Source organism: Erithacus rubecula (assembly GCF_903797595.1).
Source record: "Erithacus rubecula genome assembly, chromosome: 9".
NCBI classification, from domain to species: Eukaryota; Metazoa; Chordata; class Aves; order Passeriformes; family Muscicapidae; genus Erithacus; species Erithacus rubecula.
In genome coordinates this window covers 29,309,595-29,330,782 of record NC_136660.1, presented here as the reverse complement: position 1 = coordinate 29,330,782, position 21,188 = coordinate 29,309,595, and the positions used below count along the sequence as shown (strand labels likewise).

The 21,188-nt window shown below is 36.7% G+C and overlaps 1 protein-coding gene across 2 annotated transcripts; it reads left to right on the top strand.

Moving 5' to 3' along the window:
- Positions 1 to 3,536: 3,536 nt before the first annotated feature.
- On the top strand, positions 3,537 to 19,679 carry FAM204A (family with sequence similarity 204 member A). Of its 2 annotated transcripts, none has more exons than XM_079312616.1 (8): positions 3,537 to 3,639; positions 4,169 to 4,460; positions 5,320 to 5,410; positions 5,903 to 5,936; positions 6,502 to 6,601; positions 8,277 to 8,366; positions 19,072 to 19,178; positions 19,530 to 19,679. In XM_079312616.1, the coding sequence occupies exons 2-8, from the start codon at positions 4,242 to 4,244 to the stop codon at positions 19,579 to 19,581; spliced, it is 693 nt and encodes a 230-aa protein (XP_079168742.1). In that variant the 5' UTR covers positions 3,537 to 3,639; positions 4,169 to 4,241; the 3' UTR covers positions 19,582 to 19,679. The 2 variants fall into 2 exon arrangements, with proteins under 2 accessions (XP_079168742.1, XP_079168741.1); XM_079312615.1 differs by having other exon boundaries at positions 6,499 to 6,601.
- Positions 19,680 to 21,188: the final 1,509 nt, after the last annotated feature.

The following is a 21,188-nucleotide window of genomic DNA, read 5'->3' as shown; positions in this document are numbered from 1 at the left end:
CCCTGAATACTCACTGTGTGTTAGTGCTTAAGAAATGCCTTTTTATAGAGCAGACAAAGCAACTTGTTCAGGGGCTGCTGATTCTTAAAACCACAGACAATTCTTTCTGATTCTACAGTCAGAATTTCATCAAAATGCAAACCTCAGAGGAGCAAGGACATTGTAAATGGTGCCATGAAAATATTCTCATTAAAGCTCAGGGCTTCATGCTACATTAATCAGTTATGTACTTCTCTGCAATAAGAAAATTTAGAAACATCTGGGCAGACTTGCTTAGATCTTATGTAGCAGAGTATGTGGAAAAAAGACATCTGTAAACCTTTTAACTGACTTTAAATATTAATTTGACTATAATTATTTCAAAGGATTGATAAAAAGTATATTTTTAGTTAGCAACAAATTAAAAGTTCAGGAAAGAAAACTCAGAGGCTATTTTATTGTCTTTACATCTCTCTTTAAAATCATACTAATTTTCCTTTCCAACATTATTTTACTGTATTAAAATATAACCATGCTAGAAAAATTTCTCATTATGTTAGCAAAAATGAATACAAGGTAGATAGTATACCAACACAATGACTGTAATCTGCTAATACAATAAGGCCTTCCTATTATGTTTAAAGAATAATCCAGTTCTTGATCATTTTGACACAGTTTGAAAACACTGTTTCAAAAGGATAGAATGTGGCATATTTCTCTGATTAAGAAAAAGTTTCTTATGTCCTCATTTACTGCTAAAAAATCAGATAATAATGCAAAAATTATGTTGGAGTAGATTTCATTTCTGCACTAGAAAATTGTGTATATTTTGTGGAATAAGCATGTATAGGAGTATTTGTTATTAGCTAAACATGTTTTCAAATCTGCATCCAAAGAACTGATTCAGGCTTTCAGTGTGTTCTACAGCTGGGCTGAAAATGTGAGAATGGCACTGTGAGAACCTGCCATGGGGACCTGCACATACACAGCCACCAGCTTTTCTGGGATCTGAACTCTGACTCTGAACTGTGACTGGTATTCATAAGAGAGTTTTAAAAAGAACCCAAAATGCATCTGAAAAATTATCAGAACTGGGACTCGTGGCAGTATCTGTAAATATCCAACAACAGGTAAAGGGAGAGATAAAGAGAAAATTTCCTAGAACCTGACAAATCATATAGATCCTGGAAGATTTAAATTAAACTTGATGTTACATTTAATTACAGTAGTCCTCCTTTCTAAAGTTCAAGCCATTTTTAATAACAGCATCAGAAATAGCTAAGTTGTAATTACTGTGTTGTGCCAGTTTGATGTTCCACAGGAATCTCAAAGGCATGACTCGTTTCATTCATGAGAGTCATTGCTTGGCAGGTCTCCAGGACAGGAATTCAAGTGAAAAAGGAAATTAGATCAGTTGACCAAAAGGAAATAAATCAGATTATTTGAATATTTGCTCAACGGGGAACAGAAAATTGCCATCAGAAAAATTTGACACTGAATCAAGTGTTGGCCACAAGAGCAGCAAATGTGATGTGGGGACATCAGGGTTGGTCACAGGGTTGTGCTGCCTTCTATTTTCTTCTGCAGATAAAAAGACTTTATAGATTATTTCAACACAAAAACCCAGCAGTAAGTTGCAAATTCTGATAAGTAGCCAACAATCTCTTTTGTAGTTTCATCAAGAACTGACTTTGTGAATAAAAATACTTCTCTGGACTGATGAAAGTGTGGCAGGAGCTCTTGCCACCATTTTTCCTATGGAAGAACCTGTTAGAAGTCAAAATTTTTTTGTGGGAGGACTGGAAATTATTCTGAAAATGTGACTTTTAAAATGATAAGTACATTTAATTTGTAATTATAAATTGCAATCAATGTGGATATTTGACCACAGTGTACCACCAGTGCCATTCTTACTACAAATTGGTTGTGGATACTAAATAAGGAGCACGATGTTTGGATAAAAATTGCTAAATGGAATTAAATTTGCCTTCTGAATATGTATCCCTACCAACCATATAAATTTACAGGTCATAAAGATGTCACAAACCTTTTAATTTTTTGAGTGTGTTCAAATTTGGTCACATTAAGAAAATGTCTTGCAGCCTAATGGTCTAACAACTCGCTAGAACAAATGGCAGTGAATATCCAGTATCAATACAGTTATTAATTACCAGTTATCTGTGTACCAAATACAACCAATTATTCAATGTAAATAAAATAACAGTCTTAAAAATTGATTTCCCAGATGAGAGGAAAATCTAGTTAGCAAGCTGAGTGTGAAATTTACATGTAGTTCATGAAAAAGTGATTACTTACGGAATTAATTGATTTTAGAAATGAATCTAGGGATGCAAAATTATGCCATAAAAAGGAAAACAATCTGAAGATCTGATTTAAAAGGGATTTAGTTTTTCCTTCCATGCACAGCCAATCCCAGAAGCTGGGATCAACCAAGAAATTCCTACTCAAAACAATATTCCTGATTATCCATCTTCATAACACTGGCCCTTTCTCATTTCTGACAATTGGGTCGTGTTGTGGTTTGGGGTCAGCACTTCCTTTCTCAAAAGTCTCACTATCATATTGATATACAGTTTTTCTATTGTCACTCAAAAGTTCCTCTTCTCAGATTATTTGAGACATGGGAAACCTCCTGTCCTTCAGACATTTCAGTATTAGTGATGTCAGCCTTGTCCCTTCATCTTTCCCTTGTGCTTCCCTTCCTATTGCTCCTATTCCTATAATTCCTATTGCTCCTTCTATGCCAGATCTTTCTGCTTAATCACTTTTAGGCTGCTCCAAAATACTTGTGTCACTTATGAAGGCTGAAAAGACAAGGTTTAACAGAATATTCCAGACAAACAAGCCCTTTGCTCTGCACACACTTTGCATTTTTGTGGTTTTCTCTTTCCCACATCAATCCAAGGCACTGATGGGAACTTTGGAAGGATTTTTCAATTCTTGAAGAGCATGGGCCTCGTCATTCTGTCCCAGCATAAACATTTTGGTGTGCCTTATCTACAAGGCTTACAAAGTTGGAAGAGATGCCATATTCCTTTATGACAGCAAGGATTGCTGTGCAATTTGATTTCTGAAAGAAGCTCAAGTTTGATGAGGAGCAGCTGAGGGAGCTGGGGGTGTTTAATCTGGAGAAAAAAGGGGTTCAAGGGGGAACCTCATCACTCTGCACAACTCCTCGACAGGAGGCTGGAGCCAGGCTCTGCTCCCAGAGAATAAGACACACGATGAGAGAAAACGACCTTCTGTTGCATCAACTGAGATTTAAGTTGGACATTAAGAATAATTTTTTTCACTGAATGGGTGACTAAACATTGGAACGGGCTGCCCAGGGAGGTGGTGGAGTCACCGGCCCTGGAGGTGCTCAAGGAAGGACCCAGTCTGGCTGGCACGGTGGCGTTATTCGTAAATCGGACTCGGTGATCCTGGAGACCTTTTCCAAATTAAATGATTCTGAGGCTCTGGCTCAGAACCCAACACGTTACCCCTGCAGCCCCTCTCCCCTCACAGCCGCCTGCCACGGCCGCCATTGCCGCCCCGCCCCGCCCCGCTGCCATGGCGACCAACGCGCCCGCTGATTGGCTGCGCCGCCCCGCCCAATCCGCGCGCGGGGTGTTCCGGCGGTGCCAAGATGGCGGCCAGGTAAACACGGCCGGGGGCGCCGGGCGCGGGGCCGTGCGGGGGCACTGAGGGGACACTGAGGGGACACTGAGGGAGCTCCGCGAGCACCGCCAGCGCCGCCGGCCCTGCGGGGACTGGCGGCACAGCGAGAGCCGGCTGCTCTGCCTCAGGCCGGCACGGAGCCGCGTTTCTCTCCGCGTCGCTGCCTCCTGTCGCCTCCCCGGCCGGGCTCCTCCTGTCGCGGCCCGGCCGTGAGGGGAGGTGGGTGCGCTGGCCCGGGAAGATGCCCCTGTGAAGGCACGGGAGGCGATTGCTGCGGTGTCACCCCTAAAGTGAAAACTGTAAGCAAACGTATGGGGCACAGCTTTAAAGGACAAGTAACGAGGTAAAAAACAGCCAGTAGTGTCTGTAGTCAAGTCGTCGCCTTCTTTCTTAAATAGAAAATATTCGGACATTTATAATGCTTGTCTAAAACATGTATTGATAGTTATGTAAGATAAGCTAAAATATTGACTACGTGTTTTGTTGTTTCTGTTTCTCTCTTCTGCAGGCTGTTTTTGTGTTGGGATGGGTAACTGTCTTTGCAGTGACTTGAAATAGTTTGGACTTTTTTAAACTGGAAGATGTGGAGTGGGTTGTTACCTCCAGGACTGAATGAGAGTGATGTTGATCTAAGTTCTGATGATGGAGAAACACCTGATTCCTGCTTAAAAGAAGATACTGAGAGACTTCAGGGGGCTGAACAGGAGAATAATGCCAGCAGTGAACCTGTTGTACCAGTGACAGATGAAGAAAGTGAACCTCAAACCTGCCCTCCTGGAGTTTCTGTAAATATCTGGAATGTATGTATCATTGCAGGTCTCCAAATGAGCATAATGCAGTGTACTCAAATGGCTGATTTTTACATTAAATTAATTCAGGGTTGAATAGTCAATGTACAGGTCTGAAATTAGATAAAATATAATCAGAGTATGCAAACCTTAGATTATTTAAAGCAAGGTGAACAGGAATTTAGGAAGGAGGTTATTAGGTGGTAGCTTGGTGGTTATTGAAAGCACAGCAAGGAGTTGTCATAACTATACAGTTAGATAAAACTTGTGTTTCAGCCTCTGTGGGGGTGCTGCATACCTGGGAAGGGGAGGTGTGCCCTGCTGCTTGCTGTAAGGGTTAATTGCAAGTATCCAGACTCAAGAGTTCCTTATAACCTCCTGATTTTCCAGTTTCATGTAGAGACTGGAGAAAAAAAATCCTCTTAACAAAACAATGTGTTTGGCTTTGTATTCAAAATAAGAATTGGCAAAAAAGCAGTTGCCCATTTTCATCTCTCAGTCATTGTAGGTAGCCTGCTGTGCAAGGACCATGCTGTCACTAATTTGTGGATTGCAAACTACCAGCTAGGCAGTTAAAATACATGATACAGCTCAGGAGTATACAACAAGCAAAAGTGTGTTCTGTGTCACATCCCATGAGAGAACTGTCAGATCTGAACAGGCCTGGGATGTAGAAAGGGCAGAAAGTCAGAGAGAGGTGTTGAAAGATTAACACCAAATCCAGTTTAACATCATCAGAATAACATGGTCTCAATTTATTGGGATGTAATAGATAACACAAGGCACTAGGATAATTAAGCATCTCTCTGTGTAATTTCTTAAAAATGGGAGAAAATTAAAAATGCTGACTTGCTGTTTCATAATCTTGTAGAAATTTGTGGAGCTTCAGAAGAGACACCGTGAAATGAAAATGCAAATAAAAGAGGAAAACAGATGCCGAAAAAGGAAGCGGCACCGAAAAGGTGTTTTCTTTATGATTAACAGAATTTATTTTTATCAAATTGAATTGCTATCAATATGTGCTGTTTTGTGGGGTTGGTGGTTTTGGTTTTTGAGGGTTTTTTATGTTTTGGTGTTTTTTTAAATGAAGAATTGTATTCTAGATGTTATCTAGGATTTTATTTTTCTGCTTGTATACATCACTTGCAAGGTTGTAGTGAGATTGTAGAATGCAAACAATATATTTGTCCTCTTCTTAAAAAGAAGGGAGAACTTACTGAGTTAATACTGATTTATAACGATTAAGTGTATTTCAGTAGTTCTGTAAAACTTCACAGATATTACAGGAGTTTCTTACAACTGAGTGGTTTAAGTCCACATGATCATAGGGTAAAAATCTCAGTGTGTTGATCTTTCAAAGGAATGTGACCAATTAGAGCTCTGTTAAATTCTTTGGATGCTGTGGGGTATCACTGTGTAATGTTGGATTTTTCTTTCTTTTTTTTTCCCCTTAGCAAAACAGAGCAAGACCGATGAAGTGGCTAAGAGGTATAACCAGGTCAATGGGATTACCTGAGGTCTGTTAGTAGCAGGCAAAACTTACAATAAGCTTGACCACATTCATAGCCAAAGCTTAGCTTTGAGCACTGTGTAAAAAAATATCTTTTAAATTTGTTCATTGTCTCTGTTGGGCAGGCTGAATTTGTGTCAGTGATTGCTTGATTTTAAAAATCAATACAAATGTATTATGTAATGTAATTTTTAATACTTTTAATGGTCTTTCACTTCCTTCATACAAGCTCCTGTTCAGCCTGCTCCTTCCCTTCTTTTTCCTCTTTGGCAGTGTTAGATTTATGGTTAGACTCAAAGACCTTTTTCAACCTAAATGAAATTTAGGACTTAGCAAGCTATCAGTTTGCTATCAAGATTGTGAAATTACACTTACAAAGGGGAAGGAATAATTAATTTCACTTCATTTAAAAACTGAATGGGTGAAAAGACCATGTCTGCCAAATAGAATAGTTTGTTTTAGCTTTGAAAAGGATATTACAAGTTGTGGAAAGGGAAGTGGTTATAGTAATGACTTGTTTGTTTGTTTGTTTGTTTTTAGTAGTCAGCAGTTGGAAAATGAAGACAAATGGAAAGAACTTACACAATATTTTGGAATCAATGATAGATTTGAATCACCTGTGTACAGCAGGGCTCCACAAAAGGTGACTTATTACAAAGTGTCAGTTTGTATTTGGCAATAAAAGAACTTAATTGAGATAGGAATGAAACTGAGGCAGTTAGAGAGTAAAGAATACAGTCACTCTGAGGAAGGACAATTTTGTGAACTTTTTAAATAAATATCCTTGAATGGTTGATGTGCTTTCTTTTAAAACAGTATCCAGGCTTGTTTCCTGTCTGGTTTTGTTTTCTCCTCTTGTGAGAGACAGAACACTTCATATTTATTGTTTGACTTTGCCTTTTGTTTTGCTTCATTGTGTTTTAACTTAAAAATGTGTCACACAAATCCTTCAGTTGACACCAGTGGCTACAAGAATTAAAGGAGCAAACCTAACATACATTTTGACTGGATCCATAACACATTCTATTCATAAATATTGCTGTGTAACTACACATATCTGAAATAGATGACACACATGATGGATAAGTTAAGAATCTCACTATATTGTGAGTTTCTGGTAGCACTGTTGGCTCTACAGTATTTCTTACAAAGTTCTGTGTAAGTTGTATTACATGAAATATTCAGTTAGCTTCCTTTATGATACATTTAGTATTTTTTGTTTACATAAGTTTCCACATGCAGATCATGAAGATTTGTTTACTTCTTACTTTTGGTGGCTCTTTAGTTATCTTTAGAGTGCTCAGAATAGATCTGGAATGAGGCCCAAAGTGTTCAAATGCAGATGGTTTCATTGTAATTTCAGGGATATTATCACTAGAGGAAGATACATCTCATTATTTTCAGAAAAGGCACCTTAACAGAATTTGCCATAATTTGCAATTTTCGATTGTGCATCTTTTTTTTTTACCATCTGAAATAATTTAAGTGCAGTGTTTGCAGATCACTATTTCTGAAGAATTCCATTAGCTTTTGCACTTTTATTTCTTTAAAAAGTGAATGTTATGGAACTGTCAAATGTGTTTTCTTTGGCCTCACTAGTATTTAAAACCAGTGAGGCTGTAAATTGTCTTTTGTTATGAGAGTGAAGTTTTTTTGTGAAATTCTGAAGTCAGTGCTACCCTTCTGTATTCCACCAAAGTTTACAATTATAATTTCCAGGAAATGGTTACTTTTTATTGTTATGTTATTTGTAAGTGTTGCCATTAAACCACTTATGCTTACCTCTGAAATCTTTAAATCCTGAAGCTTTTTCATTGTTTTCCGTAGGGCTGCTAGAATTTTTTAATTTATTAGCACAGTGGAGTGGCTTTGTGCCAGAACTCTGTTTTTTTGGGTAAAGATAAGATCTTAGAACTGTAACGATACAGTGGTAATTGCCATTCTTCATGTTACCTGACACATATATTTCACATTTTGTTTAGAAAGCTCCAGGGATGGAAAAGATAAGCCAGATCTTCAGATGAAATTTTATTGTGACAGGCATAAACTAGCCCGTGTAATTTTTTTAACCTATAGTATTATCCTGCACATAAGGTGGAACTAATGCAATGATTTGTGCTCAGTGAATTCTTAATTGTACTGTCCATTACAATACACAGACAGAGTGATTTGTGGTGCACAGAAATTACAGGTTTATGCAGTGTCTTAAAGAATTTTATGAAAGAAATATTTTTAGAAAGGAGGTACTCCCTTTAAATATGTTCTTTTTGTTCTAAAGGCATTTACTTTTTTTTTTTTTTTTTTTTTTTTTTTTCTAGTCTGGCCTTGAACTGAGCATAGAGAAGTGTGTGGCTGAAGGTGACATTGCCAAGGCTGAGGAGCTGAGTGACAGATTAGCCATTCGTGAGGTAAGTGGGCTGTTAACAAAAACTGAGTTTAGTTTTGCACATCTGGACTAAAAGTGTCATGAGTAAATCACTCATTGAAGATTGTTTGCAGCAGATTTTCCTGAGCTGATTTCTGTCAGTGACTGAAGGACTTTGCTGCTGCTCTAGCTATGCTTGGACAGCTGTGGCTGTATATAAGAATTGAAAATGCAGCCATGAACTGTCCCAAGTAAACTTGCTTTAGAGCCTTGCTACTCACTCCACAGCTCAGTGGAGTTGCTGTCTGGTCATCTCTGTTGAGCTTTTGATTTTTCTCTATCTTGCAAGAGGATAGGAGTAGGATGTTCCCTTCCTCTCAGTTTCCTGTGCCTCAAAATTTTTTGCATTAACTCACCCACAAGCTTGGGAAGCCTGAAGACAGGTAGAGATTTAGCAAGCCTAGAGCAAATAAGGACATATGAACCCCAAGTTGTTTGCCAGTACTTATTTTCCTGTGTATTCCTGTGGTCAGGAGTTGATGGCTGGAAGAATTCTGAAGAAAAATGGGAGTAGATGATTGTCTGTCTGTACTACTGCTATAGCCTTAGAATTGTGTTGGATATTTTTTCTCCTTGTCATAATTGTTCAGTGTATAAATACATACATAAAAACAAGTCCAGAGTAACACAATTTTTTCAAGATGTTGTCTTGTTGGTGTAGCTGGGTAATTTCATGAAAGCTGTGCTTTCTTTGCCACAAAAATGGATGCTTTTAAATCTGTGTGTACTGCTTAATGAGTACTTAAAACTGGTGAGGAATCTATCAGATAGCTCTGTTAATTTAAGAAATTGTTCAATTTGTACTCATAGGGTAGGTGGTAGCAGCTGAAGTAAAAATAGCTAAAGTCCACACAGGCTATTTTACCCACTGCAAGTTTTGCATGAGGAGAAAATGCAGAGGAAAAAATCTGGATGAAAAGATAGTTGAATAGTTTTGAACTCAGGTAAGAAGAAAAAAATAAATGCTATTTCAGTGAGTGCAGAAACAATCTTTTTAAAGTCATCTGAGTAATATGATTTAAACTATGCATCTTCTAGATTTATAGTAAAAAATAATTATATAATTTTGCTTTCATTCCTTTATCTTGCATATTCTTCCACCTTTACAGAGTAATGGGAATTTTCTGTCCACTGTATATGCTTGCAAAATTCAAAGGTATTAGAAAGGGATTAGGAAAGCAAAGACAAATTTTAGCTGCTTCTCATTCTCATACAAATATTTTAAATGTTTCTTAAATACAGTGTTTTAGACTAAGCTTTAATGTAAAATTGCAGATTTAAATCTGTTTAATGCAATGTATTACAATATTGTGATGGCTTTAAAAACAGAGGCTTTTGAAGTGGGAAATACAGTTCTTAAGGTTCTCTGAGGTTAGGTAAAAGTAACTGTTCCTCAGTGAGTGTTCTTACTAAATCATTAAACTCCTCCATTTAGTCACTCAGGGCAGTTTCTAATGACTAGACTCTTATCTGCCTTGTCACCAGGGATCACAAAACTTCAGTCTGCAAAGATAACAGCTATTGACAGTGGTAGGAATGTGTCCTGATGTTCCCTTTGAGTCTGACCAGCTTCTGACTGTTTTATTACCTTTCATGTGTACAACATGAAAAACACTTGCTGTTCTCCTTCACAAATGTCATTATCCCATCTCCTCTAAAGTGGTTGGAGTATTATAATCAATAAAACATACTGAGGTTCTAGTGCAAATTGTTTGACTATAAAACAAATTAATGTGAGAAGTTTTAAGGTTTTGTAATATTTATGATAAACTGTTATCTGATTTTGGTGGCCATGGGATTATACAACATCTAGTGTATCCCAGGTGCTACAGCAGTGTATTATTATTTGTGGAACATTAGCTCCAAATTGTTGACTTTCAAATATTAGCATGTTGTAATTCTGAAAACAAAATGCTTGAAACATTATTAGTATTCACAGCCTTGACTTGGTTTTGGTTAAGTGGGTTTATCTGAACAAATAGTATGTTGAAAGAAGGAAAACTCAAATGACTGGCTTGATCTCTCATGAGGAGTTCTGTCGAGGCAGAACCCATGTGAATTCACTGGGGGTCTCTGCTCTTGTAAAGATGTGCTCCATTGCTCATTGCAAGATTCATTTTTCTTTGTAAATTTCAGAAGCTTTTTTTTTTTTAATGGAGCTTTTAAAATACTTTTTTCTAAGGAAATTGTTCTAACAGTGTCTGTTTCAGTGAAGAGCTATAAAAAGAGGATTTGATTATGGAAGAGGGTGATTGAACAATCATTGTTTTGTATACAAATGCAGTTAATAAAATATTGCTCTCATGTTGTATAGTATTGATTCAATTGCTACTTTTCTTTTCTTAGCAATTTACAGTAATGTCCATTTAAAAATACAATGCCTGTAAGAAGTGAGTTAATTTTTAAATTATGTGGCTATTTGTATCCCTCTTAACTTCCAAATGCAACACAGCTCTGTGAGCAAGTGAGGAAATGGAACTGTACTGTGGCTGTATTGGAGTACACCACTTCTGAAGTCTGGAGTAAGAAATGGATGAATTATTGTTCTTTTATCTCAACTTCATCTCTATGTATAGTTTTCATTTTTCTTGAGCGGTGTTACAGGGCTGGGCACAGAGAGTGTGTGAGAAGCAGCTGTGTGCTGTTTGGGGTGCAGCCCCCCTTGCAGCCATGTGAGAAATGTTCAGTGGGTAGGTGTTCTTTTTGAAATCAGGTGTATGGGCTTTTAATCGGCACCATTTTCTTTTGCAAGAAGCAGTGACTGGAACCTGCTGATAAAGCTTTTGCTTTGAGGCACAGATCCCAGAGTTCTTAAAGCCGTTTCCTGCCTTAATAAGTGAAACTAATTTTTGATGTATAACATTTATAAGCCTGTGAAACTGATAGGGCAGCTTCAGTATTTAGAAAAATGAAGCCAAAAATAAACAGATGATGGGTATAGATGGTAAAAACATGTCCTAAAAAGCAAAGGAATGTCAAAATGATGCTGTCAATACCCTAACGTTGTGACACTGTGAGTAAAGGTTTTTTTAAATCAGATTCATTTAGAATCAGTGATGACTTAGGCAATATGCATAATCTAGCAGCTGTCAGTGCATCATGGAATTTTACATTCTGAAAACCTAAATGGTACTGCTTTAAGGTTTTGGGTCTTCAGGTTTCCAAGTGGTACTTGTTGCAGGTTTTTTAAGGAGAGTGCTACTGCTCTGCATTTAATGAGGCTTTGGGCAATGTATTATTTGTTGTTTGCTTTGACAAATACACACAAATGCTGATTTTAAAACAAAGCTTCCCAATCCAGTACTATCAAGGCTTTGGAGTGAGAATTAGAACTTGGATACTTCCTGCATGAGGCTGTATTTACTGGTGACTGTATGGATGGATTCATATGTAGCTTTTGAGACTGGCTGGTGTGTTCTCCCCTTTTTGTTAGCTTTTCTATTATAAAGATGATCTGTATGTATAAATCACTGCTGAATATTTTGTCTAATCTCTGGGCAAACCTCACTGCCAAGTGTTACCCCTTGTCTCCTGTAGTCAGTCACCAGGTAGCAGATCTCTGCCTGTGACATCCTTGGCCATCCCTTGTGGGGTGCTCTGCTTCCCTGAGGGGTCTGGTGATCCTGAACTTCTTGATTTTGTTATTTTATACACGAGTGAAGTTTTTCTTGAAAAAAAAAAAATGGGCATCTCTGTAGAGAATAAATTAGGCCTTCAGTAACTGCACCTTCAGTTTCTGGCTGGAGCAATTCAGTGCTGTGATGCAATTACAGTGTCCAAGATCAACACTGCTTTGATAAACGTGTTGGACAACAACATAATGCAGGTGGATCATACTCCTTAATTCACTGTAGATCTTCAAGCACAGGCTGCTGAATTATTTCTTTAATACCTGACCTACAGTACTGTTAGTATTAAATAACTGAGCAGTTCATTACAGTGTGCCTGGTACAATTTGCACAGTTAGTGTTTATTATTGGAATCCAGTTGCTGTCTTTGTTATCACATTCCAGGGCTTCCAGCATTGGCAGAGTCCTTCACTTTTTTATAGGTGTGCTTTTCAAGATGTAGACTGGCATACCTAAAGCTATTGTTTGAGCATTACATTAAGGATGACTTACTTAACTTCAGAGATGCCAACAGAAATGTTAATGAAGGAGCTACCCAAAAAAAAATCTGAGCCTTTTAGAATGAAGGTTATTAAGAGAATAAAGTTTATGTGAACACTTATCTGGGCTGAGATGACATGATTTTTTTGGTGATGCCTTAGGGTAGGATAGCTGAGATCTAATAGTAGCAGGTACTTGGGATGTGGAGCTGGGAACAGACACTTGGAATTATGTCAACTTTTTAATGCTTTGTAAAAATCTGGGATTCTATCTTAAGATGTAATTAAATTGTTCCTACTGTGTTAGTGGAAATCCACCTAGATTTTTTTAAAGAATAAATGTTGATAAATTACAGCACTGTGACTGTGCATAGCTGGATGTGTTTATCCCTTTGAGTAAGGATGGTATGTGCAGATATCTGGTAATTTCACTGTGGTATAAATCAGTTTCAATTTGGAGAGACACTTGTAAAAATTATTTTCATAGGTAAACCAAAAAAATCCTAAAAGGTTCCCCACCACCACTCCTTCAATAGATTTTTCAAGCTTTTTTCCCCCCTAGAGAAAGAGGGTTTTTTTCATAGTGCTTTTGTGCTCAAATCATGGTTTGGTGTCTCAAAATGCAGAATACAGATTTCTTGTGGCTCTAATATTGTGAGAAGTAAGCTGACTAAAGCCCAAAATTTGCACTTGGTGTTTTTTGTGTGAGCTGCCTGGTAGGTAGGTGCCACATTGTCTAGGAACACATTAGCCTGAGGACTGTAACTTGAACACGATTAAATGATCTTGACCATATTACACTTACCTGTCAAAAGTAACTTTTCAAATATTTTGTAATTTAGTGTGCTAAATTGCTGCAGCATTTGTCAGTCTCTAAATAGTACAGACTTTTTGACAGCAGTTCCTAAGCACTTGGCTTAGTGGCTTTGGCATTTTGGGGGAAAGACTTAAAAAGCTGCAATTTATAGGGACACTGGTATTTAATCAAAGTTAAATGAAAGATCTACATTGTAATTGATGAAATTAATTGGCTATTCACTGGAATATCATCCTCATGTTACAGCAAGATCAGCCCTGCTGTTGTCCTTAAAATTTGATACATCCATTTTGATCATTTTCTCATGACCAATTAGAATCTCCTGTCTGCAAGTAATCTAGTCACATAAATTAGAAAGGGAATTACACAGGGCAGTTTGTTGGTTATAACTGGTGAGAACCTTTCTGGAAACTGGTTTCCCTGTGAGAATCTGGGTAGGAAGTGATTGATTGTGATGACATTACTGTCAGGGATGGACAGGAGTCAGTACTTGATGCTGTTCTGTTGGTAAAATAAAATTTCTAAGTTCTGTGCAATATTCCCAATTTCTCACAGTGTTTTTAGGTACCTGAGATGATGCAATTTTATATGGAGTGTAACCAAGCACGAATTAACTTGGAGCTCTTTTTGTGGAAGAACTGCCCCCTCCCAAAAAAGAGGGAAAAAAAAAGAGGGGGGTTTTTTTATCTGTGAAAGATTTCATTTCTTACCTTGGTGAAGGTGCTCCCAAATACTCCTCTTCATTGAGGTGGTTTTCTTTTAACCTTTGGAACATGGCAGGGTTATCACCTAGAATTACATTCTTATGCTCCCTTAATTATGTATATCTTTTCCTTAACAAACCTTAAAAAAAGATTTCAGATGTTACAAGTCTAATTAAAGAGACAGACAAAGCACAGTTTATACTGTAGATTTTTTCTGCAGTTCAATTAATCAGCATGTTTTCTCTTTTAATTAAAACCATTTTAGTAAATTAAAGCCCACAGCAAAACACATATATAATTTGTTTGTAATTAGCTCTTAATTGGTGGTAGTTGAAGCTTAGCACCCTTGGTTTCTTTCTTCATGATTGCCATTTTATTAGCAGCCAGTCATTAATTAATCTTTTTTTCTAATTAGCTTATAAAACTGTTGATGGCACATTATTGTAAATGTGATTTTAAGTTCAAAGCTTGTTAATAAGCTTTCTTACTTAGAAGAACAGAGATAAAGAAATTGCTGAAAACAGTACTACAGTTCTTTTTTTAAAACTGCCTTTGTTATAAGGGGGCTCTGTAAAGCATCTAACAGCTTATGGTTAATTTTTTAATGCTGTGTTTTCTCGTGAATGGAGGAAGTTACTTGAATTTAAATGTTTAAGTCTAGCAAAGAGCTTAATATTAGAACAGTTTTCTGTCCTTGCTCCATTACTGTGTCATCCAAATATAATTTGATGTTGTAATGCACAGCATAAAAATACAACAAAGGTATTACAAAGTATTTTACAGGGGAAGTTGAACACATCATTGAAAGGGGACAATTTTCACTGCAAAATCCACTTGGTATTCTTGTTTGCTTTATATATTTTATATACGTCAGCAATGGATAACATTCCATAACATAAAAGGAGAAAATCATTGCTAGAGGCAAGCCTGAAATAACTAGATTCATATTTGATGAGAAACTGTAACACTATATTAAAAGGCTGTTTGGCTTCTCTGCTATGATCATAGGATATTTCAGGACCTGTTTGAATATAGATGTTTTGTTGGAGCTTTTGTAGGTTTAATATTTTATATTTCATACCTCAATATTTCTTGAATCCGTTGTGTCAGTACTTGTATCATTCAGCATTTACATTTTGCAGTCCTATCTTAAAGACAAGTCTTTGCTTTGTGATATTTAATGTTAAATGTCCTGATTTGCAAGGAAGTTTTCTGGAAGTTACAGTACGTTCTGTTGCAACTTAATAAAAATGTTTACTCTTCTGCCTGAACTTTACATTCTATTTCAACTTCAGCCATTTCTTTGCTTGCTTTAAAAGTGTTTTATGATGCTGTGCAAGAAACACTAGAAAGGGATAGCTGACAAGGAAAAAATTAAAAATTGGATAAAAAGTAAATGAATAATGTCATATTACTAAAAAGATGAGAGGCTAATTTGTGCCGACTTTTTGCTAATTTTGTTCAAGCCTCAAAATGAGGAGCTGTCACCCGTTCTGTGTAGCACTGATGACAGTGCCAATGATCCATGAAATAAGCTGCCGCTGGCTTTGTTCTGATAAGAATGAACAAATCTGCACAATGTACGGCTCCCAGAATCTCATTTTCATACTTGCATGCAGGCTAAAAGAAATAAGCTGTTTGCAGGCTTGATTAATCAGACATTTGAGGGTTTTTTGTCTCTTTGATCTCTTTCGTCTCCTAGGTAACTTGCTTGACATTAATGTTGAGCTTGAGTAAAGACAATCAGGAATTGTAGACCAAACTGATATAAAAATTAAAGACCTTAACACTTTAAGTACTCCAGTAATGGTTCCGCTTTACTTCAGAAAACATCTGTTTTCATTTAATTAAAGAACAAAAGAGAATGGCATAAATATTTTTCGTAGAGACCTGTTATTCCATAAAAAGTTTTAAGTATGATAATTGGTATTTTTAAATAAACGCCTTGAAAGTGTTCAAAAAGAAGCAAAGCTTCAGCTACTTGTAACAAGGTAGCAATTTCAGATGAGTAGGAAATTTTCATTTATGCTACATTAAACATCTAGAGTAAGATATTTGACACGATTATTGGTCAGCTTCAAAATGGAAAAGGCTTTGCCCTCTCGAAACTAAGTTGTTTTTCAAGTTTGTCTCAAAATACACATATATGTAGTGTTACAAGGATGAACCATTTTATCAGCTTTACTACCCAGTATGATTTACACACTTTAAACCTGTAAAATTGAAAGGAATTTAAAAAAAATGTCGCAGTGCGTTTGCTTGAGGTTATGCAGACGCTTTTACAAATCTTCCAAGTGGCTGTAAAGATGAATGCCTCAAGGGTCTAGCCAGGGCCCTGCTTTTCCAACCAGCTAAAGCCCTTATCTTAAATCCAAGCAAAGTACCATTAATCTTTTTGAAAGACCTTTTATGGCTTTTAATATATCCCAAATTAGAACATTTTACACCCTTGGTTCCTGAAATATGGTGATAAAAAGCCTTTAGAGCTTAATTTTCCTTACTGCGTGCTCTGACCAATTTGCAGTTCTTTGTGATAATGTTTAGACACCTTAATTAAAATGCAGCAAAATATTGGATGTTCTATATGGAAAATGCTGATACTTTGACTACACAAGAAATTGTTGTATATATTTTTATTCATGCTTTCTTACTTCTTTTAAGATTGTATTTTATTGAGTTATCTGATGACCTGAAATGTTAGTGTGGGTTTTTTGGGTTTTTTTTAAATGTAAAATCCATTGACCAAGCTTTTATGCATTTCTTCTGGGGGGGGGCAGGGAGTGAAGATGTGTGCCTGGGTTTGGGTGGGAACAGAAGACATTTAATCTAACTAAAATGTTTGTGTGTGTTTATATGCAACATTCATTTCCGTGTCTTGAAAATTTGACTCATGTACACTAGAAATTATAATAATGCTGCAAATTTTTTTTGCCTTTACTTCCACATACACTGCAGAGGATCTTAGACCATTTTTTTATGTTCTTTTCAAAGATGGAAGAACTCCTTCTGTCTTCCAAAAATTGCAGATAGAGATTTTTTTCAGCGCTTATTTAGAGCCCACTTGTGTAAATTTCTATGTGTATAAGTGCTCAATAGGCCACAAGAATATATTTTAAGGAGATTCTGTTATTCCTCACACAATAAAAGTTAATTTTCAAGTGGGTTAGGAGGTAAAATACCTCTAATAAAGGCATGGTTCTGCTGACTGACTTCAGCCATCAGATTGCTCTATTGTTTAAACTAATAATTACTCCTGTTTCAATTTAAAAGTAAACATTTTTTGAATATTTTAGGTGAGTTTTCTTAAGCATTTTTTATTGCAATCATATTAAGGTTAATAGCTGCCCTTAAATATTAAGTGACAGTGCAAATAAAAGAATGTTATGTTTTAGTCTTTGACCTGAAATTTAGCAGTTCAGATGTTGGCATTGAATTACTGTTAATAAAAAATGTTAATGCTCAGGGGGAAAGTATGTAGATAATATAGAAGTTTTGAAGTAGCTGGTCACAGTATTTCATGCATAAAGATGATTCCAAAGGTACATATTTATGACTTTACAATACATGCAATTAGTGGATAAGAAACTTGTCCAGCATTCTTTTTCCTTTTTAAATATTACATTTATGAGCATATCTATTTTCCTTTTAAACTGTTAGGCTCAGCTCCTAACTGCTTGTGTTGCCAGCATTGAGAGCCTCAAACAAAGCACAAGCTGATGTTGTGCTTGCTGCCTTCCCTCAAAGGCTGCTGCAGAAAACCTGCTTGCTTCATATTTGAACCTTGAGGGGACCATAAGATAGAAGAGTTTGTAGTGATGCTGGTTTGGGTTTTTTATTTTCTTTGTTCACAAAATGATCCCCTACCTATTGTGTGTTTGTGTGTTTGATGGGATAGTTGTGATGTACATGTGGCAGTGCATCTACGCCTGCAGGTGTGTTCTTGACTCCTCTCATTTTACCTGGATGAAGCATTTCTCAGAGTAAATATTTGTCTGCATAGAGGCTGCAGATTATTCAATATATTACCATTAATAGTGGAACTTCAGCCAATGTGCTAAAGAGTATTCTTCCCCTTGGGTCTCCCCATTCTTTGATGCTCCCATGACATTTTGGGGGGAATTTAGAATATCCAGTCAGAAACTGTGCTAATTGCAGTAAATTTGGGTGTGGATTGAAAGAAAACGTGTTTGTCCACATCAGTTTGTAACAGTCTGGGGTAAATGAATTGCATGCTTGTCTTGGAGAATAGCAGTAACTTCTGAGAATGAATTCCTTCATAACTCATAATGTCAAGTCAAGGCAGCAACCACAAAATGTAGCTACAAGTTACAAAAGCTGATTAAGAGAAATAAACTGGTCATAGTTCACTGGATCGTCTTCCCTCTGTTTTGCTTCACTCTTCCCCACCTTTCCCTCCTGTGCCTGACATTCACTAAAGTGCAGTTAATTCTCACAGTTTGCATGGGTTTATGGAAGTGGTATTCACCTATATGGAAAGCTGGCATATTATATCCTAGCAATCTAAAAGCTTGTAAAGTGGAGATAGACACAAGGACACTGCATAATTTCTCTTTGGACAGAGTGATTAATACATATGTAGTGGTTCTACTGAAAAATGTGTGGTGTCAGCAGCTCTTCCTGTATACAAGTGTCTTTTGGGGTGTGTTGGGTACTGGTAAGACCTGATTCTATTGTGCTAGCATAGCTGAGGTCACAGGCTGGTCCCAGTAATGGAGACTGTGTATTTGGATATGTCTGTCTGTGTAAAACAAACGAGCAAAAGGATCCAGTGGGCTGTTGCCCTTTGCTTTTGTTTATGAAAATGAAGGATTTGGTGAAAAGGGTTGCTTGCCCCAGGACCCTTCGCCTTTGTATTTCCCTCGGGACACATTCTTGCTTGTCCAGTCTAATAGTGCATCATCAGCCTAATATTTGAAAGATATTTTAGTATCTATTGACTTTTCAGAAACAATATCAGACCAAGTAATTTGTGAGGCTTAAATTTCATGTGAGCCATTTGCATCTAATCAGTTTTCCTTTGTTCCTTTTCATGTCTTAGCTTGGTGTGAAAATTGCCAAAGCTGCTGCTTGCCGCAACTTTGTGAAAGCCAAGCAAGAAGCAGAGGCTGCCCAAGAAGCTCAAAAGAAAAAGAAGCTTGCTTGGGGGTAAGTCATTTGAGTATGGAATTAAACATTTGTGGTTTCATTGGCACTAAGTGTGTACAATGCAATCTCAGTTAAATGTTTTCTTAGTTGAAATAGGCTTGTGCTAATCTTATTTGTTTAGTTTAACCTTGTTGGGTTTTTGGTGGGCTTTTTTAGGAGTGTATCAGACTTAACTACAGAGGCTTTGTCAGAAATAAAGTGATGGTTGTATGGTTATATTTGTCTTCATGTCTTTATTAAAGTATTAAAAACAAGTTGATTTTTTTGTTGTTGTTGTTAAGAATAATGTGGTGAAATATGTGAAACACATACACTCATCATTTCTAATGTGAGTTTTGTGCTCTGTTTCAGATTTGAAGCCAAGAAAAGATGGGAAACAAAAAGCAACATGGGATACATGTAATCCATCCTATTTTCCTCAGAACTCAAATACCTGTTGTTACTTGAAGAATTTTTGTGGGCAACTTATTAAATCTGAACATAAAGCCCCCCTCGAAAAAACACATCAAATGCCTTGTATTTATATTAATGCTTTTGAACTGCACTATCTTGTTTTGGCACTGTCTTGTAAATAATACTGAAAAAAAATATTTAAACCCCAATACCGTGTTAATTTTCCTCCTAGATATGAAACTAAAGATAATGCATTTCAGGATGAATTTGGAGTCTGGTAGAGAGCTCTGAATTTGAAATAAAATCCTTGGTCCAAAATGGATTTTGTGCTGTACTGCAATTATATGTGTGGGTATAAGGAGAGGGATATGTTTGCTTCTGGAGCTACACAGATTTAATGCATTAAGTACTTGTTTTCTGCTTGAAAGCTGGGGAAAGACACTAAATAAAGAAGAGCAAACCCAACCTACCTTTTTTAAACCAAGGGTATTTATTGCCTTAGTAAATATAAAAAACAAAAAAAATGCCTGGAAAACGTCCATCCTCCCTCTCCTGGAAGGATCTGGTATTATTGGTCATATCCTGATGCCACATTCTTCAGAATATTTCAGATTCCCAGTTTTCTTTCCTTCCTAAGAACACAGGTTTTAAAAGTCCCAGATGAAAATACATAGATATATATATCTTGGAAAAATATCTGAACTGTTATGTTGTACTGTTAACTGCACCCAAGATACAAATGCAGATTTTACTCCAAGTCAAATGTTTTACAGATCAATTAGCATTTGAATGTTTATGTTATAAGATTATAACAAGAATTGATGATAATGTTTCTTCAAAATTGTTCTCAGTGAAAAGTAAGTACACATTGAAAACTAATAACTTTTTTCCCTGAAGCTCTTGCATATATGTTTAGTCACCACAATGCCTGAATTGAATTGGTAATGTAAATGTCAGTTATTGTTAACCAAGATTAATATGTTTCAGGCCAAAGGTATGGTATTAGTGTAATGGTGATTTACTGTGTAAGTACTTGGGGCTAAAACAACTTGCCAACAAATAGCAATTGGAAGTTTTACAGCAGCAATTCGAAGGGTTCAGGTTTGCAGTCCAAGATGGAATAGTGCATTTTTGTTCATTAGCCCTCAGGATGTTTGATTCTTTTTTCTAACATCATATTTCTTTCACACAGATGAGAGTTTGCAATATGGTAATCTGCAGTTAGCTGTAATTAGTTATGATGACAGAGTTGAATACAATTGCCAGGATTGTAAATTGGGGGCTAAGCAGGTTTCTGCAGTATAACATCATAAATTTCACACTATGGTTTACAAAATACATTGCTTTGTAAACTTTTGTGTGGAAGGAAGCAAGTGCTTTCTCTGGTGAGGTGATTGTGAAGGTAAATTGCATGTTTGCATGTGTAAACACACAGGTTACACCATGACCCTACATCAGGATCTTTTTCAGTTCCTAATGTTCCTGTCCAGAAGTTACAGGCACTCTGTCCATAATTTCTGGGGTTTTTTTAAGCATCTGTAAGATGGGTGTTAGATACAGTTGACCCTTGTTATATACTGACATGTAGAATGATAATAATTATTAATAATTAATGCC

Bases quoted from the DNA above. Each gene is read 5' to 3' on its own strand.
- FAM204A (XM_079312615.1), top strand. From the start codon at position 4,242: ATGTGGAGTGGGTTGTTACCTCCAGGACTGAATGAGAGTGATGTTGAT. The intron at 5,411-5,902 runs GTGTTTTCTTTA...TTTTCCCCTTAG, and splicing joins AAGGAAGCGGCACCGAAAAG to CAAAACAGAGCAAGACCGAT. The intron at 8,367-19,071 runs GTAAGTGGGCTG...TTCATGTCTTAG, and splicing joins ACAGATTAGCCATTCGTGAG to CTTGGTGTGAAAATTGCCAA.